At 33.1% G+C, this 20,578-nt stretch overlaps 1 protein-coding gene and 1 long non-coding RNA gene across 13 annotated transcripts; one reads left to right on the forward strand and one right to left on the reverse strand.

The window, feature by feature from the left end:
• Positions 1 to 3,069: 3,069 nt before the first annotated feature.
• On the forward strand, positions 3,070 to 14,305 carry LOC106797779 (uncharacterized). 11 transcript variants are annotated; one of them, XR_005890320.1, is made up of 7 exons: positions 3,070 to 3,331; positions 3,540 to 6,101; positions 6,435 to 6,849; positions 8,564 to 8,965; positions 10,205 to 10,881; positions 11,185 to 12,578; positions 14,022 to 14,305. It is a non-coding gene; the product is annotated as an uncharacterized lncRNA (long non-coding RNA). The 11 variants fall into 11 exon arrangements; XR_005890319.1 differs by having other exon boundaries at positions 3,071 to 3,331; positions 6,435 to 6,504; positions 6,596 to 6,849; positions 10,205 to 12,578; XR_005890318.1 differs by having other exon boundaries at positions 3,071 to 3,331; positions 6,435 to 6,504; positions 6,711 to 6,849; positions 10,205 to 12,578.
• On the reverse strand, positions 6,208 to 18,129 carry LOC100788292 (DNA glycosylase/AP lyase ROS1). Of its 2 annotated transcripts, XM_041013389.1 has the most exons (21): positions 17,343 to 18,129; positions 15,606 to 16,312; positions 14,679 to 15,278; positions 13,776 to 14,585; positions 13,344 to 13,700; positions 12,475 to 12,565; positions 10,937 to 12,365; positions 10,778 to 10,857; positions 10,545 to 10,629; positions 10,372 to 10,463; positions 10,227 to 10,295; positions 10,104 to 10,140; positions 9,894 to 9,976; positions 8,515 to 8,952; positions 8,316 to 8,352; positions 8,172 to 8,229; positions 7,823 to 7,962; positions 7,658 to 7,723; positions 7,433 to 7,547; positions 7,298 to 7,336; positions 6,208 to 6,645 (listed from the first exon to the last, which is right to left on the reverse strand). In XM_041013389.1, the coding sequence occupies exons 1-21, from the start codon at positions 17,363 to 17,365 to the stop codon at positions 6,542 to 6,544; spliced, it is 5,460 nt and encodes a 1,819-aa protein (XP_040869323.1). In that variant the 5' UTR covers positions 17,366 to 18,129; the 3' UTR covers positions 6,208 to 6,541. The 2 variants fall into 2 exon arrangements, with proteins under 2 accessions (XP_040869323.1, XP_014628160.1); XM_014772674.3 differs by lacking the exon at positions 17,343 to 18,129 and having other exon boundaries at positions 15,606 to 17,084.
• Between the last annotated feature and the right edge of the window lie 2,449 nt (positions 18,130 to 20,578).

A 20,578-nucleotide genomic window follows, 5' to 3' on the forward strand; every position in this document is an offset into this window, starting at 1 on the left:
CTGTACTTTTTATTTATCTGAACTCTGGAGGTTCGTTTTCTCCCTTTTTTTTATTTTTTTTTCAAAATTATGTTTTAGAAATTAATGGTCAGGCAGGAATTAAAGTTATGACTTTCGTGTTATTCATACAATATTCTAACCAACCGAGTTAATAGATTAATTATGTTATAAAATAATTAATATTATTATATAACAATAAAATTTCTAATATATATTTGATATATATATAAATTTAGATAATAAATTTTGTGATAATTAATTTTAATTTAATAATCAATTTCTTTACATGTATAACTTTTTATAAAATTAATTCACATGGCACTTATGGATTATCCATCTATGTCAGCTTTAAGAAGGCACAAAAATAAAATTTCATTATTTTTCTGAATGTCCCAACAATTATTCTAAGTGCACAAACCAATGTCCCTTAACTCGCGTAAATTCAAAACAAAGGCCCATATAATGTCCACAACGCCTCAATCTTTCTATAATATTTTTTTGGGTACTTTATTCGAGTAATTTTTGTCCAATTTTCTTTCTTATAAAAGGTAATTTCCAAAACATACATTTTGTAATGCGTATATATTTCATATTCTAGTTTTCAAAATTTATTTAATAAATTCCACAAACTAAATTTTATTATTGTTAAAATGTAATAATCAGTTTATAAAATTAGTTTATGAAAATGTTGAACTTTTAATACTTATGAAAACTAAATTCCAAAAGAGAAAAATGAGAAGTCACTGCTACAATTACTTTTTTCGATGCTAATTATGAAAACATTGTCTCTCAACTTGATAATCATATATGATTATCATAGTTGTAATGCTAAATGCCAATGTGCATGGGACAAATATTCATAGAAGGAAATTTGGCTGATGTATTTTACAGTCAAACTTTCGATCATATAAAGATTATAAAAACAATAATTCTGACCTTGAGAGAGTGACTTGATATTATATAGAGAATATCATATCTATCTCTTTAGTCCTTAGGTAGTTAGGCTACTTATAAATGTTGCTCGTTGTAAGAAATGAGGTAGATGAGATAATCATTCAACTAATTATGTTAATATCATTTAGATAAACACTGTGAATACATTATCTATCACACTCTTTTATACACATTTTACTTTATTAGTCAAATTTTATTGAAAATGATGAAATTTTACAAATTTTATATCATATTTATGATTTTCTTTTCTGTAGTTATTAATAAATTTTACTGAATTATAAGTAATGTATTAAATAATGTCTTCCTAACACTCATCTATTATTTATGTTTTAAGGATTGTTAGTATTCATATTCTTTAACACATTCTTACAAATACACTACTTTTTTATTTTTTAAAATTTATTGAAAACCTATAAAATTAGAAGAGAGAATCATTAAATGGGATGTGAAATTCACAAAAATTTATAATTTTCAATACATTTCAATCAATTAAAAAGAGTGTGTCCATAAGAGAATGTTTCTAACATTTTTCTTATATATTTTTACAATAAATTAAATGTTAATTTTTTTTAATGCAATCAATTATTTACATATGTAATAAAAAATAGTGTTTATATAATTTTTTTTAAATATTAGTTATTAACAAACTGATACAAATACTAACCACCGATGTCATGATGTCACGACGATAAAAAGGTTTGTATATATCATTTGAAAGTGTTATATCTAATCAAATCTTTCTCTTTCTTAATTATATAATCATTAATTAATATATAATAAAAAAATTTATAATTAATTACTTAATATAGTTAACTACCCAATTTTTAATTCGAGACAAAAAGGTAAGTTTATTAATATATGAAGTAATTGTCAGATCCATAAAGAAAAGGTAATTGTTAGATATGATTAGGATTAACATAGTGGATGACTTTTTTCTATCTCACGAACAATGTGTTTAACATTAAAGTTAGTTCTTTACGTACGAGAGTAGATTTAGCTAAAGTTGAACACAGAGACCAGTAATTATCAGATTAAAGAAACCGTAATTAAAAGAAAAGATAAAATGTATTGGTAAATAATCAAAAAATAGAAAAGAATTTTAATAACAATGATAACTTTAAAAAATTATAAATTTAAAATAAATTTATTAGTATAAACTAAATTATTCACATTCCTTAATTATAATAAACTAGACACTTAAATCTTATAAATAAAAATAGAGAAAGTATAACGATATAATCCACTAGGGTCAAACTAGTAGTGGGAGTTAGGATAATATACCTAAAATCATAAATTTAAATCTTAATGCGACAGTATATAAAAAGTACTATAATATAGTTAAAAAAGGAGAAATTGTTTTCTATTTAAATTAACCATGAATAAAATTTGAATTGAATTATTAATTCTAAAATATTATAAATATGAAGATATAATAATCCCAATAAATTAATCATGATTTGATTTAATGCATGAATTTATGATGATTAGTTTTCAAAATAAAATTAATATACATTGATTTTAATTTGTTATCTATCCATCACAAGATTTTATCAATCTTAATTAATGTAACTCGAAAAAACATTTAACAATAATATTATTATTTTGTAAAATCAATAAATGTTAGTCTGAATAAAGTTAAAAAGATAAAAGAGAAGTGTGTATTTGGTTTAGAGTTTGTATGGTTTATTTTTTTTTATAAAAAATAAATTTAACTTAATCTTTTAAAAAATTTAATGTATTTTATTTTAATTTTAAAAATATCAAAATTTAAAAGAAAAACAAGATATCCGACAATTTTGAAAGGGGAGAGGTAAAACAAAACACAGTTTTGTTTCACAAAATCTCTAAAATGTAATACATTTTTTTTCATACATTCCAAAGACTATTTTTCTTATAAGTTTAAACAAATGAATTTTTAATTTGAGAAAACAAATGTTAATTTTATTATTATTATTTTTTATAAATAAATAACTGCTTCTCTTTCCAGTTAAGAATAAGAAAAGTATTGCAAGACGCAAGTAATTTAACGTTTAAAAAAACAAACGCATTTAATTTTGGAGAAAGTGAAAAAACAGTACCGTGAACGTGAACTTAGTGTAAGTGAAAAATAAAAATAAAAAGCGGCGTTAGTTTATTGCTTGTTGCATCATCACTGCCATTGCATGTTTTGAGAAGTTAAGGAGGAGGCGGCAAATGGAAAATTGCAATAACGCTTGTTTCGTTCTCTTTCCTTTCTCGCTCTCCTCACCCACCCCTCTCTACGCTCTCTTACTCGCTTTCCAATTTCAAACCCTATTCTCTTTCTATCTCACCTTTTTTTTTGTTCGGGTGCTAGGAGAATCTCCGCGAGATAGAAGCCGAAAATCTTCAGCTGTCGGTACTCTTCGTTCATTCTCTTTTCTCAATTTGCTTCGTGTCGGTGTTTCCGTGTTATGCGTGTCTGTTTTTTTTACTGCGGAATTCGGGATATAATTTAGGTTTAGTTAGGATCTGTTTATTGATATATGTTGTGATTAGTTCTATTTATTAGGGTTTGTGGATTTTACTTTTCACAATTTGCTAATCGTTTAGGGTTCTGATTGCAGATCGTCGAAGTCGCAGGGTGTAATTGCGCTTTATGGCAGCTATTACTGCTGCATTCTATTACTTGATTGGGAAGCCACTCCGATGATTGGTAGCTGCAAAGAAGGAAAGACATAATTTGGAGTGCCCGAGTCGATTTATTTTTTTCAACTCAATTTGCCCGTGTGCTGTGTGGCCTCATGGTTTGTAACTCATTTTGACAGCTATAATAATGTTTGATGGAAAATCACCTATGTCCTGTTTTGTTTGCATTAATTTACTTGTATTTTTTCTTGCACTGTGAAGCACTGCCACGGCCCCAAACAGCTGTGTCTCCGTTTCCGGCACGCGGATGACACAGACTCACGGACACGTGTCGGACACACATTTGTTGTGTCCAGTTTTGTTGTTAACCTTCAACATGATTCTGGACATGAGACACGAGGCTTTTGTTATTTGTTATCAAAATCATATTTTTTTTTTAAATCTTAAAAGATAAATGATTAGATTTTAAATTATTATAATAGGTTAAATTTTTTTTATTTTCCCTTCATGTCATTTATGGTTTTTTTTTTTAATTTTAAAGATAAAACATTATATTTTAAATTATAATAACAAATTAGAATTTAGATTAAATCAAATTAAAATAACAATGCTTCCTCTTCACGTCTTGCCACTTCTTCATTCATGGACGCCTTCACTGGTTCCTTGCCACTCCTTCATTCATGGACGTCTTCACTGGTTCCTTCGTTCATGTCTATTCGTTACTAGTTTGAGTTTGTTGTTGCTGTTTTACGTTCAGCTTATGACCTTTGTAGCATTTACGGTTGCTGACTTTGACTTGTTGTTTGTTGTGTTTATGGTTCTGAATGGTGCATTGCAACTTTGCAAGGTTTACACCTTTGAAATCTTTTTTTTTACTTTCCATTTTTTATAATTTTTTTCCTCATCTTTCGGAGGCTCCTAAGAATTTTTAGTTTAATATTTTTTTCTTTAGTTTCTTACCTACTAATACATTTAATACTTTCTGATTTTTAATTTTATATCCTATTTTGTTAATAGTTTTTAAATATAATAGTTAACCATTCATAGTTTTTAATTTTGTTTGTTTCTAGATTATTTTTTAAAGAGACAAAGTTTTTGTCTTGTGAATTTTTTTTGAATGATAATGGTGTTACTTAATATAATTTTTTGATGCTTATATATATATGTGTGTGTGTGTCGTGTTCCATGTCTTATGTTTTAGAATTTAGCCATGTTGCAGTGTCGTGTCAGAGTCCGTGCTTCATAGGTGGAAAAGAAAACATTGCTTGCGTATGCGGTTTAGTAATAGCTGCAATATAATATTGAAGGAAATTTCTGTATTGTTACACTTACTCTAGATTTGAAGTTAGGTTTCCTTTTGCTGTATCAAATATTTGAATGGACCTATCCATTGGTAATTTCCATGTAAGAAGACTGGTATGTTGAATGCTATTCGAAGATTTATCTAATAATTTTTTTGTTAAAAATTCTGGCAGACTTATGTTTGAAAGACTGGGTTTTGTACTTGCAAGTCAGTCTTTGGTTGTTGAATTGAATTCGTGCATAACTAAGATGAGTCGAATTTCTCATTAATTACATGTCTGTGCTTCAAAATTATACTTGAATTTTGTAGATGATTATGGCCTGTTTTTGTATTGGTCATAGTCTATGAAGCATGGATACAAACATGAACACTGAACACATATGGACACGTACACACGCTAGTAATCTCCAAAATATAGGGCATCACTACATAGATTTTTATATATACATGTATGTATGTATATATTTCTCTATATTAATATGGTATGCAGACAACAAACAGCAAGATAAATAAACAACTGGTCTCTATATTGTAAACTAAAAAACAGCAAGATAAAATATATTATAACACCAAATACAAAGCAGGGGAAGAAAAAACAAAAAGGAACAAGTGGAAGGTTAGAAACATACGGGGTCAAATGAAACCTGTAGCACAACATCACATAGAGAGTGTGAAATAGAAATAGATAGTGTTGTCTCTATATTATAACACCAAATACAAAGCAGGGGAAGAAAAAACAAAAAGGAACAAGAGGAAGGTTAGAAACATACGGGGTCAAATGAAACCTGTAGCACAACATCACATAGAGAGTGTGAAATAGAAATAGAGCAAGTCATTTGAAAGCAATGGAAGTCAAGAACAAGAAATTGAGATGAAGTCAGGATCCAAATTTCACACCAGAGATGAAGAGAGAAATTGGGGAAATAAAGAAGGCATACACAAGAAGTCTTTTGTGCAATTGTGTATCTGTCTAAAAATTTGATTTTTTTTTTTTGAATTTCTTAAAATAAAATTTGAAACTTAATGCCCTAGCCATGCCTTTTTAAGCTGAACCCGTGTCTAAATGTGTCTGAGCAGCATTTTTTAAAATCTGACACTGCAAGTCTTTGACACCCCTATTGTATGGGTGTTGGCGTCCGACACAGGACATGCCTGCGAATAGAGGTGTTCGGGCTTCTTAGATCACAGTCCTCTCATAATAAATATCTCAACTCTTAAATGGTTGTTTAAATACAAGGTACGTTTATTGTTCTTCTGATTGTTATAATTCCTATAATACATATATGTGTGTGTGTGCTTATGCCTGATGTATATTGTATAAAAATAATAAAAACTACATAAAATGCAATAATAAACTTTTTTGATTGAATTCTGCAATTTCTGTTCATTTTCAGTGACTACTTCTATTGATAATAATGCAATAGTTACAGTTGATTTTAATAAAATGAATGACTGTTTCATGCTTGAATAGAGATGATTTACAGGTCAATCCCACTTATGGGATTTCATATCCTAAACTGAAGATTCTTCTACTTTCTTTGTAACATGCTGTATATTTTTTTCATATCAGATCTCCTGTCACTCGGGCAGCAATCACCTTAGATCTTAAAAAGTTGGATCTTCAATATTAGCTTTTATTGGTAAATATCTCAGCAACATGTCCCATTATTCTTGTTATCATTTTTCTGCCTTTGCTAACCTGCTTGCTGAAAAATGCAATCTGGCCTGAAGAGGTCGTGGTGCACGTTCCTTTTGATCAAATCCCCTGACACAAACAAATCCTGAAATGAAGCATCAAACTGTTAGTAGCCATTACAAGATTGAACACTGATACTTGTGGATGCAGATGGGAACTAATCACTGATAGAAACATGAAGAATGCTCATAATATATCTGGAAACTATAATAGCTGGCTAGTCTGATATTGGGTTACTTGGAAATGATGATAAACGGATGCATTTGGATTAATCTTTTGATTGGAGAAGGTAATCACATACTTATGAAATTGTTTCTAGGTGTTGGTGTTGGCGATGGCTAAATATGACATTATAAATATTATGTCAAATGCATATGATGACTATTTGTCATTTTTTGTTAATTGTTGACATTTTTACACTTTATGAAAATTTTGCTAAACCTAGAGTTACCCTAGTCTGGTCTTTTTTATTTTGGTCCCTGGTGAATTGGCTTCCGATAATGAATTGCTGATCAATTGGAAGAGATAACTGGTGTATTATTTTTTTAGCATACCCATTGCAAATCTACTGCTTTCTTTCTTTTGTGTAAAGATATACCTGCTGAACATTCATTTGCAATTTATATTTAGATTTTAGTTTACCACATAGTGAAGGGTTTTATTCTTTCCTTTGTTATGAAAATGTCTAGCAATGCAAAAGAAGAAATAAAACAAACATTTTAGGCTGGTCTTCTTACCTCTCCAAAAGCAATGCTGAATTTGTTGGGTGGAAAGGCCTGGTAGAAATGAGTATTTTTGGTGAGTACAATTATACCGTACGTGATAAACTGGTCTAGAATAGAAATGTATATGACCATGTTAAGTTTTTCTACCTTTGAAAATAGATGATACAGAGGTCCCAAAGTATGCTGTCCTCCTTGGCAAATTCCATATCCATTCCCTAGGAATATCAATAGGTTGAACGCTTGATGCATGATCCGCAAATAGCTTCATGATGATAAAAAGGTTTATGAAATTTGGCGTTGATTAGTGAAGTTCAAAATGAGGGTAGAGTTGCAAAGATTATTGAATATTATCTAAGCTTTGATTACACATACCTCATTAACTTGAAAGTAAGTTCCATTCAGTGGAAAGCTTCCCCTAGTTGCTGTCCTACAAGGTATCTGTATTCAGGGTAATATTTGTGTAAGTTGTTAAAGAAAAATGAATCTCAAGATAATATAGGGTCTTTCATCTTTCTGCATCCAAAAATAGATCTTTACCAGAATTGTTCCTCTAACTGTTTGTGAATTGGCTTCCCTAATGCTGTTGCATGAAAAACATGTGCTATCATTGCACAGGTTGGCTGAGTCTTGGGATTCACATCTTCTTTCTGGTGGTTCAACAGAATTTGGAGTCTCACCTAGTGTTCAATGTCAAAAATATAGATATGAGTGATTGATTGTGATGTTATTTGACTTTAACCTATCATAGAGATAATAGTAATCTTGTATGTGCTTCACTTTTACTTTCCAACCTGCCTGTTGTACATTGATATTAGTAAAAAGGTAGTTTTTGGAGACTATTGCTGGCATATGTTTAGTAATTGATATTATTTTGTATTTTGCTAACCTGGTGTCCATATTGCAAGAAGATATGGGCTTGGGTCATCAGGTTCCCGTTTATCCATCTGTAAATTTTAGAAAGAAAACAACATAAGAAAAATTCTGCAAGCTGATAACTGAATGTTTCATTACAAAGAAAAGAATAACTGACCTTTTCCAAGAGAGGATGTGAATCTGGAAGTTCATATCTGCATCAATCAGGGAGGTGTTAGAATTTAGAAAGCATCATTTAGATTTCTAATTATACCACAAATTGATTTTCTAATAAAACGAACACTATTTTAAGTATTTAATTGCATGTGTTTTTCTGGCAAGATTTAAGCTATTACAAGCAATGGCAGAATACTTACACTTGGTGTTCAGTTCTTAGCCGACTGACGTTCTTCAGTTTTGGTGTAGGGATAGAAGCAGACTCTGGATTCAAGGCCACAAGTGCCTTAGACATGTCACCTTCATTATGCTCCTTGTATTCTTGCAAGTGGTTCTGTACATTCACTGTTGACTCTTTGGCATTGAGGCCAATGGAAAGAATTTCATCAGAATCCACCTTTAAAAAGTCCTCCATGTCACTTTCTTCTGCCTCTTTCCACTCTCTTTCTGGTGTTGCTGGTTCTTCAATGATTGGTTCACACTGCCAACTTTCAGGATTTACTTGTCTGCTCAAGTTGTTCTCAAGGAGAGGTAGGACCATGGGGTTCTCATTGACAAAATAGTTTCTCTCAGTTGCAATGGGAACATGCATACTTACGATGCGCTTCTCTTCTGGTCCAGGCAAGGCAAGCCGTGCACTGTACTACAAGGGTTAGTTGGCTTATAAAAATAAAACAAGTCTCTCATGCACTATATGCTAGAACTATGCTGTTGAAAGAAACACTGTTTTTGCGTGATTTATCTGGTTGTTTTCTATGATAGGTTTATTATTAGCCATGAATTTCTTCTCTGTACTTTTGATTTTAGAGGCATCAAATTTGTCTGTGGCATATTGGATCTACTTTGCAGTTGGGGAGATGACAAAATTTTGGAACTATCATCAGTCACTATTAAGGAATCAAACCATTGTGGGCATGCAATTAATTTTCTAAACTGACTGCACCAATATTCAACATATAGTACTGGAATCATGAAAAATAGTAAGGAGTTCTAGATCTAAGATTTAAAGAGGAAAATGAAACCAACATTGAGAAGAAAACATTGATAAAGGTACTTGGAAATACATGTAAAAAACTTGGGACGAGGGGGTAAAGGATGCACTGATGGAGCCTTGCAAAGGAAGGATGTAGATGCTGGACATTTAAGAGGAGTTTAAATAAGTTTGTTAGAACAGTAAAATGTTTAGGAGTTGATTTGCACAAAAATTGACATAAAATAACTAATCTGTCTGCTTTAAGTTCCACAATTGGATCTACCAACTTACTAAATATCTGGATCTTGATTTTGGTCGAGCTAGAATATAAACAAAGAGTCTTTGCCTTTTTTTGATCTGGTTTCTTTGATTCTTTTCCTTCTTTGATTTAAACAACGTAGTTTTTTTATTTTAGTCTTTATATGTTTGGTTGTGTTCCTTTGAATTGGCTATGGATTACAAGTATCAAAGATGTAATTTTAGAGACATTTGTGGCTTCATTCTTATGTCTCACAAATCTAAATGGTTTGATATATATAGCTTTGAATGCATTTTGCGTTATGTTAATGGAATTGTGTAATGCAATCAGCATAATGAGTAACTAACCTTGCAAAAGCACTTGCAAAGTGCCTGCACTCTGCTCGCATTGGGCATGCATTGCAATTTGGTTTTTTCTTTGTGCAGAAAACCTGCATATTTAGAGCATGAATTACTTTTAATCTTGTATCTCATGCCAGAGAAGCGAAAACCAGTTCTAAAAAGTTGTTATGCCTTTTTCTGAATGTTGCACTAAATGTGAAAAGAAATTATGCATACCTTCCCAAATGTAATCATCTGGTAGTGCAGTTCATACCTGCATTCCATTTATATATCTGTTAGAGATTTATTTATCATTAAAGCTGTCATTTGTAATGCAGATTTTGGGAGTTATAATTTTACAAGGTTCTTTGGTCGAGTTTACACAATCTGGGCCAGAGATACTTCTGAACTGTTTCCAGCACTGGATACCTACATGGCATAGTAGTTAGCACTTTTTATCTATGATATGTTTATGTCTTCTCTGGTTGGGGCATAAGATACTTACAGTTCAAGGAGGTGTAACTGAAGTGCTTCAGGAAGTGGTTGGAGAGGGACCCATCCAAGTCTAACAGCTATCCTTCCAACATTGGTGTCAACCTTAAAGACATGGTTCATTGCATAGTTTTTTAGTGATTTACATTGGTTATGAGCAGTTAATGGATTCTAAATGAGTCTTACTGGGAAAGCAATATGATGAAGTGTCAGAAGCCGTACACATTCCACACTTTTTAACCCCAATCCTCGAAAGCTAAGCAGATAGTCCCTGCATTTGATATTAAAATATATACAGAGGACATGATTAATTTGCTTTATATACTGACATGTGCAGTTAATGTCTGCCACATGTGACCTTCTTGGGATAGGGATTAAGGACACTGGCGAATGCTGATAGAAGAAAGAAAGTGGCTTACTTTGCTTTATCTTGGGGAACATGCCTTAACCATTCAAGATCAATGCTTCCATGTTCTGTAACCAATCTGTTCAGGAATTCCTGAAAAATAACAGAAGTCATTATGTAAGCATATTTTGGCAAAAAATCAGTGTTCTACATAAAGTTGCTTTGAACATACTTTGATTCGTTCTGCTAGCATGTTGTTCATCCCTCGCTCTTTAATGGTTTTAGATATCTCTTTAACAGAGGCACATCTTATTGCTTCATAGTCCAGTGAATCCATTGTATCCGTGCTTCTTTCTTTCTCTATTCTATTTATCTGTACCTCCTTTCTTAGTTTGTCCCAGTCACTTGCATGCTTTTTCTCAGTCTCAGGTTTTGCTTTCCTTTCTTTTGAAACCTTGATTTTGCTCTTTTTATCGATAGAGTTGGGAGAATAAACTTGCTTCAAAGGATTTGATTCAGCCCTACTATTTTCTGAGCATCCCTGGCTGTTTGCTGCAGATATTTTTTCACTGTCAAGACCTTCTGCATGCTTAGGAATATTGCCGCTATCCTTAACTACATCATCTTGACATCTGTCCAATATATGAGACGTATTTAATGAGTTTGTAAATTCCCTACTTTCTGATTCTAAGGATTTCTGACCTACAAGATGATGATTAGGTGAAGGTTGATTGTAATTTGTATGAGATCCAAATTGAGAAGTATCATGTGGAAGGACTAAATACTTGCTTAATGGTCCATAAGGGTCAATTGTTGGTATCTCTGGAGACCCTAGTGTTCCATTTGCATATTGCATCTCTGTGGGTTTATCTGCACTATCTCCCACTTTCCTATTGCCAGAATTGTTGTCCTGTAACTCACTGTGAACAGAAACAGTTTCAGTCCAAGAAAACTTTCCACCATTCATTTGAAAAGTCTTCAGCCCTTGTGTGTCTGAGTAATATAGCCTATAGTCAGTTGAAGGAACTACAGGTAGTTGCTTTGGTGGATAAGCAAAGTTGTTAGGATGACTAAATGCTGAGCAGATATTGGGACTACTGTTTCTGCCTATGCTACAATTTTGTTTCACATATTCTTCTGGATGCAGCTGTCCATCTTTATTTCTCTCCTCAAACAGTGACACTCCATTTATACTGTTGTAAAATTCCTGGAACATAGTGGTCTTTCCTACCTGTAAAGAATTAATTGCAGTTAAAAATTGAGTCTCTCTATGTTCACACCTGCAGTCCAGTCCTTCTGATTCTGAATTGGATCCTGAGGAAGATCTATTTCTGGCATCTTGAGTAATTGAGGAATCAAGAGAATCTTGTGGTGATAAAAATTCTTCCTCTGAGCTCTGATTATTTGGCTTTATTAGGCTCCCTTTTGGCCTTGAAGTTTCACTGTCTCTCCAAAGCTCTCTTGCATGATGGGGTGTCTCAAAGCAAAGATGATAGGTTGGTTGATTTAATGTCCCAGATCCATATGGTGTTATTGTATCAGCTGGATTTACTATGCAGAGTCCTGCTTCTTTAAGCAATGTGTTTGTGTCAACATCATATGATTTCTTGCTGCTTTTTGACTGAAGAGGAAACCTTGATGCTAGAGACATAAAGGCAGAGCTGCAAAGAAAGGAAAGAAGCATAAATTTTTCTGTTGGGTTGCTCATCATCCTGTTCTAGCATTGGCAATCCTGAGTGAGATAAACACCTACTTTGATATTTAGTTTACCTTGAAAGATGGTCTGAAACATTCTGAGTGAGGAAAACACCTATCACCGAGTCAACAACAGATCCTTTCCACTTTGAAAAGCGTCTATCTCCTGCAAAGTAGAGGTATAATTGATTTTGTAAATATATGCTGACAAGTGAAAAATTTAGCAATCAAGTGAATATGTTTCTGTTTTTTCTATTAATAAATATGCTTAAAGGCTGCTACTGAAAATATAAAGGACTTTTGTCTTTCATAGCCGGGTGCCTTTATATGTTTCTCTTCCTTTGTGTTAAACTGTTCTTTAGAATGCATGTGGTTAGAATATTACAGTTATTAATCCTAATATAAGTAGGTTTGTGCTTGTGTCTTAGAATGTGGGTCATGAGCCTAATTCAATCCTACAAAACCGTCTTGTAAGGCAACCCTTACACCCCCCTCCCCTCCCTAACTACTTGGACCTTATCACTGGTTGATGTGGCATAAGCCGCCACCCTTGAGGCTGCAAGTAAAGCAGCCACCAAAGAGGTCGCAACTAAGGCGAGCTAGGGAGGACCACAACTAAGGCAGCTTTCCAACATTGTGCTAGTAGTACTGTTATTCAACCTAATTATTAATATTATGATATATTATGATTGGAGTATTAATTTAGGGTATTGTATCAGATTAATCATTTTTCTATTTTCTCTACCTAAACCATTAATTCCAACACATTTTAATATATCCAATAACTTTAGAATGAGAAGTTCAATGCTAATTATTATTACTTGCAAAGAAACAGAGGTGCTATAGATATCATAGAAAGTAGTAAAATGTCTGTCTTGAGTGCATACAGTATCTGCATGTTTTGGGCTTCTTGGTACTTTATGTTTGTGTATAATATATCTTACCTTGAATAAGATGCATCCGTGCAATGAAGGAATCAACTCGTCCGTGAAAAACATTTCTTTCTTCGTCCCACCACTTCTCTTTTTCCTTGTCAGTTCCTTCAAGGCCTTCACTTCCTCCTTTGCCCATCAATAGTTTCCAGGTTCTCTCTGTTTCTGCATCAAGATCCACTTTAGGCCTTGGTTTATGTTTTTTAAGTAATTCAAACTCCTGATAGGGTACAACTGAACGATCTCCATTATATGGGACTAGGGCCTTTTGTCCTTCCATCTCTGTCATGTTGCTCTCCCCAAGTTTGAGATCATTCAGTTGACAAATTATCTCATCTATCAGATTAGAGTATATCTGGTGTGGTTCCTCTGAAAATTAAGAAATAGATATTTGTAACTATATGTTTACTGAAAACTGCATTCCTTTTATAAAACACACATTACCTGAGATAGCAAAGCATTCACCAGTGCTGGCTCCATTGTTTTGCTGCTCCACAAATCTATTACTTTCAATACATATATCTGGTATTTCTTCATTAGACTGTGTTTGAAATCCATTTTTGTCTTTTGTTCTTGCGTTCTGGGGATTCTCTTTAGACATTATTTGGCTGGAAGACCTTCCACTGACTTTTGCATTGCGTCTATTTTGAGTTTTTTTAATCTTCTGTTTTTTAATGACATCTTCGGCAGGAGTTGCACCTCTGAAATTTTCATTTGCTTGTAAAGTCTCTTGGCACAAGGAAGTATCATGTGAATTTGTGGCCGAGTCATGTTGCTTCTGAGTTCTTTTGCGATATTTTCTCTTGGAACCCTTTGCTGCTTCAATGGAATTGGAGAGGATGTTAGGCACCAACTGAAGGGTATTCTGACAAATTGGTTCCCCGGTCTTCTGAGAGTTTTCAAAACATGTTTCTGATTGATAGAGGATGTTGTCAATTTCCTTTGTTTGAATATATTGATGCCTACTTCCATTATTTCCTTCCTGGCACAAATCAGAATTTTCCAGAGCTGGACCTTCCTCAGTGGCAGGAAATTTTGCTATCTGTGGCTCTTCTGTAGTTTCTGACAAGGCTGTGATTAATTTTCTTTCTGACTGGAAATTATTAGCTTGCTTTTCATGCAGTAGAAGTGTATTATCATCTGTGTTTTTTGGTTCTTTGGCCTTGTGGTCTGAAGTGGTATTGAAAGCTTTCTCATTTCTATGGTCAATCTCCTGCTGGCAACTTATTGTGCTTTGGCTTGCATATTTATTATGTTCCAAGTCAAAATTTAGATTGAAAGCTTTCTCATTTCTATGGTCAATCTCCTGCTGGCAACTTATTGTGCTTTGGCTTGCATATTTATTATGTTCCAAGTCAAAATTTAGAGCTCTTCTGCAGGATTTTTTTGTTGCAACAATAGAATCAACACTTTCTTCTGTAACATTGGTCTGTGGTGTTGCTGCAGTTTTTCGGACATACTTCCTCTTTTTGTGCGGATTCTCCTTCATCTGTGTCTTTTGAGTTGCAGGCTTTCGAGTGCTTTTCGGCTTGGCCTCTTTAATTACTTTTGGTCTATGCTTTCTTCGTTGGGGTGCTTTCTGCTCAGGTGTCTTGTTCAGGTCAAAACCCAGGTCACTTCCCTTGCCACAGATGTTGTCAGAACCCTTTTGATCCCCATATGTTGTAGAAATTGCTGCAGGTGATGAATCAACAATTTGCTGTAGAAGCCCAACGCAATGTTCCTGAAATTCATTCTCTGTTGCAGAAACTGAGGTTTTTTGTTTGTCTTTCTCCTGACTTGTGCTTTCAGCTATCATGTAATCTGGTATTGTAAAAAACTGGTTGTCCACAAATTTGAGTTGATCCATCATTTTTGGTACCGATTGGAGAGAGTTGGTAAAACTAGCAGTGACACCAGCTTCAGCTATTGGCACATAGTTCAGATTATAATTGTGGTAAGAATCACCTGTAAAAGCAGTTTTAGTGACTTAGCAAGAAGGTATTGTTCGAACAGTCAAAAGAAATGGAGTTTATTTTGTGTTTGTAACATCACAGTCTTTATCATGTCTCTATGCTGCTTACTACATAACTTGTGTGACGGATATCAGTTCCAGGTATTCACAATGTAGAAAAAATCGAATAAAATAATTATTGAAGCAAAATTATTGTCTACATACTTTGTCAAATTCAGTTGTCTAAACTTCATTGTGTTTCAATAAGCTAGAATAACAATATAAAGGCATTGTAACTAAGATTTTTCTCTGAATTTGAACTGCTGAAAAAAGGAAGTTACCATAGGTTATCTCAGAGAAGAAGCCCTCCAGTTGGTTTGGGACTGAACAATGAATGTCATTGTTGAGCAAGCTGTTTGAGTTACTGCCATCAATTTCAGAATTCTTATTTGGAAACAGAAGTCTATTTGCTTCTTTGAACACAATGTCTGAAGCTGAATGAATATTGCCTCGTTGTACACCTGCATAGGGATCACTCACATTGCTGCTAGCCTGAGGATAAAACATTGATAGCAATGGATTTCTTGCTGCCATGTTATTGTTCGCATCCAAATTCCTGTTAGCAGAATCTATATTAGATATGTTCTTCTTGAGCAGTTGTTCCAAGGTATTACTGTTTGATCCATTGCTCTCATAGTGCCATGGCTGAGTGTAGGATCCTGGAATGTGATCTAGAACACTGTTTCTATTCATCAAGTGGCCATCAAATGTTTTGTTCTCTCCAGTTTGACTTGTTTGTCCTATCAGAGGGAGATTCTGATTTGGTCCTGGGTAATAATGCAGCGACTTCTCTTTCATGTAATCACTTCCAGGTAGACGAATTTCTTGATAATTTGGCCTTCTCATTTGGTTCACTGGCCAGTCTGATGGTGTATTAGATGTTAGTTGAACGAGCTTCTCAGTGGGGATGGGTACCCATGTATTGTTCATTTCAAGTTGTCTCTCATCTTGGCCTAAAAGTTGTTTTCCAAAGTTCATCATTGAAAGCCTGAAATTACCGGGAAATGTATTGTGAGGAAGTGTGGAGAACATATTAGTCTGATGGATAACATATATCCAATACACCTATTTATACTAATATTCTGGATCAGGTGCAAATGCACAACTAGTACAGGCCAATAAGATGATTCATTTTCTTAATAAGATTTGGTAACTATACTATATACATTGTTAGGGAGACGGGCCACATTCGACAATTAAGCAAGACAGCTATAAAATTTGTTCTATAAAAATTGCTTTGCAAAATCACACAGGTAGGCTAGAAAATGACCGAGAACTCTCATTTCAAAACATTGCCAACTGTTTTATCTTAAGTATGTGTTTCCTAAGTCATTTCTGTATCGTCGACCATTCAAAACAAGATATACCCTATATTTAATTAGCTTAACGGAAAATGTTGAGCTTCATTCTCTAATGAGGAAGTTTTGTATACTCTCTTAAAAGTGCATCCCTATCATCCTGAGCTATATGCTATACAACATTAAGGTTTTGTTCCACATCTGAAGTAACTCTGTTATTTGCCAAACAATTAGATTCAGCAGTAAAAACATGAAACGTACGTCAATATAAATTGAACATTGCGGTTACAAAGACGACTTGACGTGACATCTACATAAAAGCCTATAGGTGATGTTACTAGAAATGAAACATTGCATGGTCATTTTAGGTTCTACATTATGTATGTGATCAACAAGCAATGCTATTAGCACTAAAAAAGCCACCCACCAACTCAATAAACACCATAAATGAAGACGATCAACTAGCAGAACATTTCAAGCCTAAACTCATTCATCTGGTATTGTTTGTCATGTATATACAATGGCTAACTTCAAACAAGGTTATTTGTGTTATTCCTATCTATATTCTCCTTTCAACTCAAAATATGTTAAGATATTTAAAGAAAAGATCAATGGTCATGCTAACAGGCAAGCATTCAGCTCTTTAGAATCAACAGCTGCTTACTGATCTCAGCAAAAAACTAAAAAAAGGTAAATAAAGTGTCTAATAGAGGATCTCACCTGTTATGTGGTTGCTCACCCATCTGAATAAATTTCAAAGCTACAACTACTACAGCAGCTTCAGCAGTAATACGAAACTGTATTCTTGCTTTGCTAGATTTGTCCTGAATAATAGAAATCTCGAAGTATTGATAGAATTTTTAGTTTTAACCCATTGCCTAATCCCAACCTGCTAAAATCCCTTCCAACACATTCCTCACCATAGCTACTGCAACATTACAACATATTAAAGAATAGAAATAAAAACTCCCCTCATGCGTGAATGGCCTGCTTTAAATGCTGAAATGAATGTCTTCAACATGGAATTGCTGAGTAACAAATGGAAACTAAAGGCAGAAGCGCATGTATCCAGCACGCAATACCAAAAGAAGAATTTTATGAGTGGCTGTAAATCTGACTATATTGACTGATCAAATCCGCTTTAAATACATGGGATTTTGTCACAATTGGCGATGATAAAACAGAATCTTGAGAATCTTTGAAATGAAAAGGATACACGTAAAAAAACTTGTCTTGATTTTGTTCATTGAATACTAAGTATAACATGAATACAAAATGGTATTAAAAAAATGATTTTCTTTTGCAGCTCAGCTCACCGATCTGTGTGAGCGCCTCACAAGACTTGAGGTTTAGGCAGTCAATGCCGGAATGGAAACAGAGTGAGTCTTTTAGAGAGAGAAACAACTTTGTGGGTGGACAAGAGAAAACGATAGATTATAATAACTTAAAATAATAATAATAGTAAGAATAGAAACATGTTAGTTTGGGACACCCTAATCTTAATTGAGCCCTCACACCCTCCATTAATGTTTTTATCTCTTACTTCTCGAATGGTTTGTCCTGTTTTTATTCTCTTGCCCATTAATGACTTTACGAAACAGAGAATCGAATTGTCTCTACCCTTTCAGGCTTTCTTTTATAACATTTATAAAGTGATATCATGTTTTCTCAATTTGAGTTATTACAGTCTCGTATATAAATAGAGTGTTTATTTTCGCGCAGGGTTGAGATAATTTGCATGACTTTTTTCAATTTTCGTACCCATATCTTTTTATTTATAAATTTATATTCTAAGAATTATTTCACTATAGTTGTCTGTCAGCAACACATGAAACAATAAACTCCAATAAACTTTTAAAAATTTACTTTACATTATTAATACCACCTTCAGTACTTTTTATACAAAACAAATATGTACATTTATTTTGTCCTCCATACAAGGAATATATTTTTAGAGGTATTAATTATTAATTTTTTTATTATATTTTTAATTTATTGTAAAATTTATTAACGAGACATTTACATATTTTTATAGAAGTGAATGTATTTGTTGACTTATTAACATTAAAAGTCACACGGATTCATGGAAAAAATATCTCTGGAATTATGGAGTAAAGTCATTAAATATAATCACTACTTAAATTGTATAGTTCTATGGGTACTTTAAGAATAAATTTGTAACATTTTAACTAATTTAATCATTTTTATTAGTCTTGAATTATGTATTTGTTTTTTACAGGACCAAGGGATCCCTTGAAACTCTGTTTCCTTTTATCATATCTCACTCACATTACAATAAAATAGTTGTTATGTTTTAATATTTGAATAATTAATTGGTGAGAGAAACAAATAATTTTGTAAATTATAAATATATAAAATTGATTATAAAACATTAATAAATAATTTTGTAAATTAGAAATATATAAAATTAATAATTAATATTGTTTTAAATTTCTTTAAAAAATTGGTCTTGCACCTCTAAATACCTAGACACTACCTTGCCCATCTTCAGGGATAACAACTATTAGAAGAAGAGATGATGTTATGAGTTAGCCAAGCATGTAAGTCGAGACTAAAAAAATTGCTCAGGTAGTTAAGATTAATAAGCATGGACCAAAATTTATGAACTTCTTCACACTCCCTAATTGCATGCATAATGGTTTTAGGTTGACAGCGAGGGCACACATCAAAAGTATACATCTTATGATGCATTGCTATTAGTGAGAAGACAACCACAAGTAAGTTTCCAAGCTAAGTTCTACTCTTTGAGGTTCTTACCATTATTAGGCCAACTTAAAGGGAAAAGCAAGAGCAATATAAGAGGTTATCGAACTCAACAGGAAAACATAAGCAACTTTGTTAGAGAAGATCACTGCTAGAATGAAAGCTTTCAATGTTGGTTCCAAAACACATTTGAGGACATTTCCAAATCCATCTTTGAAGCTACTGTCGATCCTATATAGACCAGTCTTTTAGACATTCTATGAAAGGAATAGTATAAGGAATTTTCTGAGGAGGAAAAAGAGAATGGATTGCATCCCAACGCCAACCCAAATTTCATGCATAGGCATAATCTGGAAGGTTTCTCTCCTAGGGAGGAATAAAGTGGGGAAACAAATTGTAAAGACTATCAAGACTAAGGATATAAGAATCTATAAAAAGTCATATTTGATTACCATTTTTAATAGATCAACGAACACGATGGTGTACATGGTGCCAAGTTCAAATAATAATTCTTTAAAGGTGCGAACTCTTATCCACATGCTTTACATCTGGGATGGTTAAATTCTCACAAGAGTACTTAGTTCTCAGAATACGGATTCAAAGCTTATCAAGGTTAACTCCCAAATGTCGACCTAACTTCATAATGTAGCACAGGTTAAGGTTACAAAAATTATGAAACCCAAGACCCCCATACTTCTTAGGGATGGGGATGTTTCTCTTAAGAAATAAGGTGGCAACAACAATTATTAACAATACTTCCCCATATGAAATCTCGACAAATTTTCTCAAACTCTTTACAAACAAAGAGACTCACAAACAAGTAGTTGGCAGGACATAAATGGGTAAAGACAGAGTGGATTGGGTGAAAGTGATTATACCCGCTAGAGATAGTGTTTTAGATTTCTAGCTTGATAACTTATTGTGAACTTTATAAAAAAAACATAGTTATTAAAAGAATTTCGATGGTGAAGCATGGAGTCTATGTAATTTGAATGTCATTTGTCATTGGAATCATAGAACAAATCAACAACTCTATGGATCTCAACCACCTGATTATGAGTTGCCTCGACTACCAGGATGATACCATCCGCAAAAAATAGATAGGATATAGAAACTTCATTCCCTTTGCCAAAATTAGGAGACCTAGATAAGATGAGTTAATCTCTCTAGGCGCATGATGAAAAATACAAAGACCTAGATCACCATGGTGTAATCCTTTGGTAAGGGTAAAG

The sequence above is a fragment of the Glycine max genome, chromosome 20 (genome assembly GCF_000004515.6).
Source record: "Glycine max cultivar Williams 82 chromosome 20, Glycine_max_v4.0, whole genome shotgun sequence".
NCBI classification, from domain to species: domain Eukaryota; kingdom Viridiplantae; phylum Streptophyta; class Magnoliopsida; order Fabales; family Fabaceae; genus Glycine; species Glycine max.

Coding starts and splice junctions, on each gene's coding strand:
- LOC100788292 (XM_014772674.3), bottom strand. CDS start 16,356: ATGTTCTCCACACTTCCTCACAATACATTTCCCGGTAATTTCAGGCTT. Junction 15,279..15,605: donor CTTCTCTGAGATAACCTATG/GTAACTTCCTTT, acceptor CTGCTTTTACAG/GTGATTCTTACCACAATTAT. Junction 8,353..8,514: donor CTAAGAACTGAACACCAAGT/GTAAGTATTCTG, acceptor TGATTGATGCAG/ATATGAACTTCCAGATTCAC.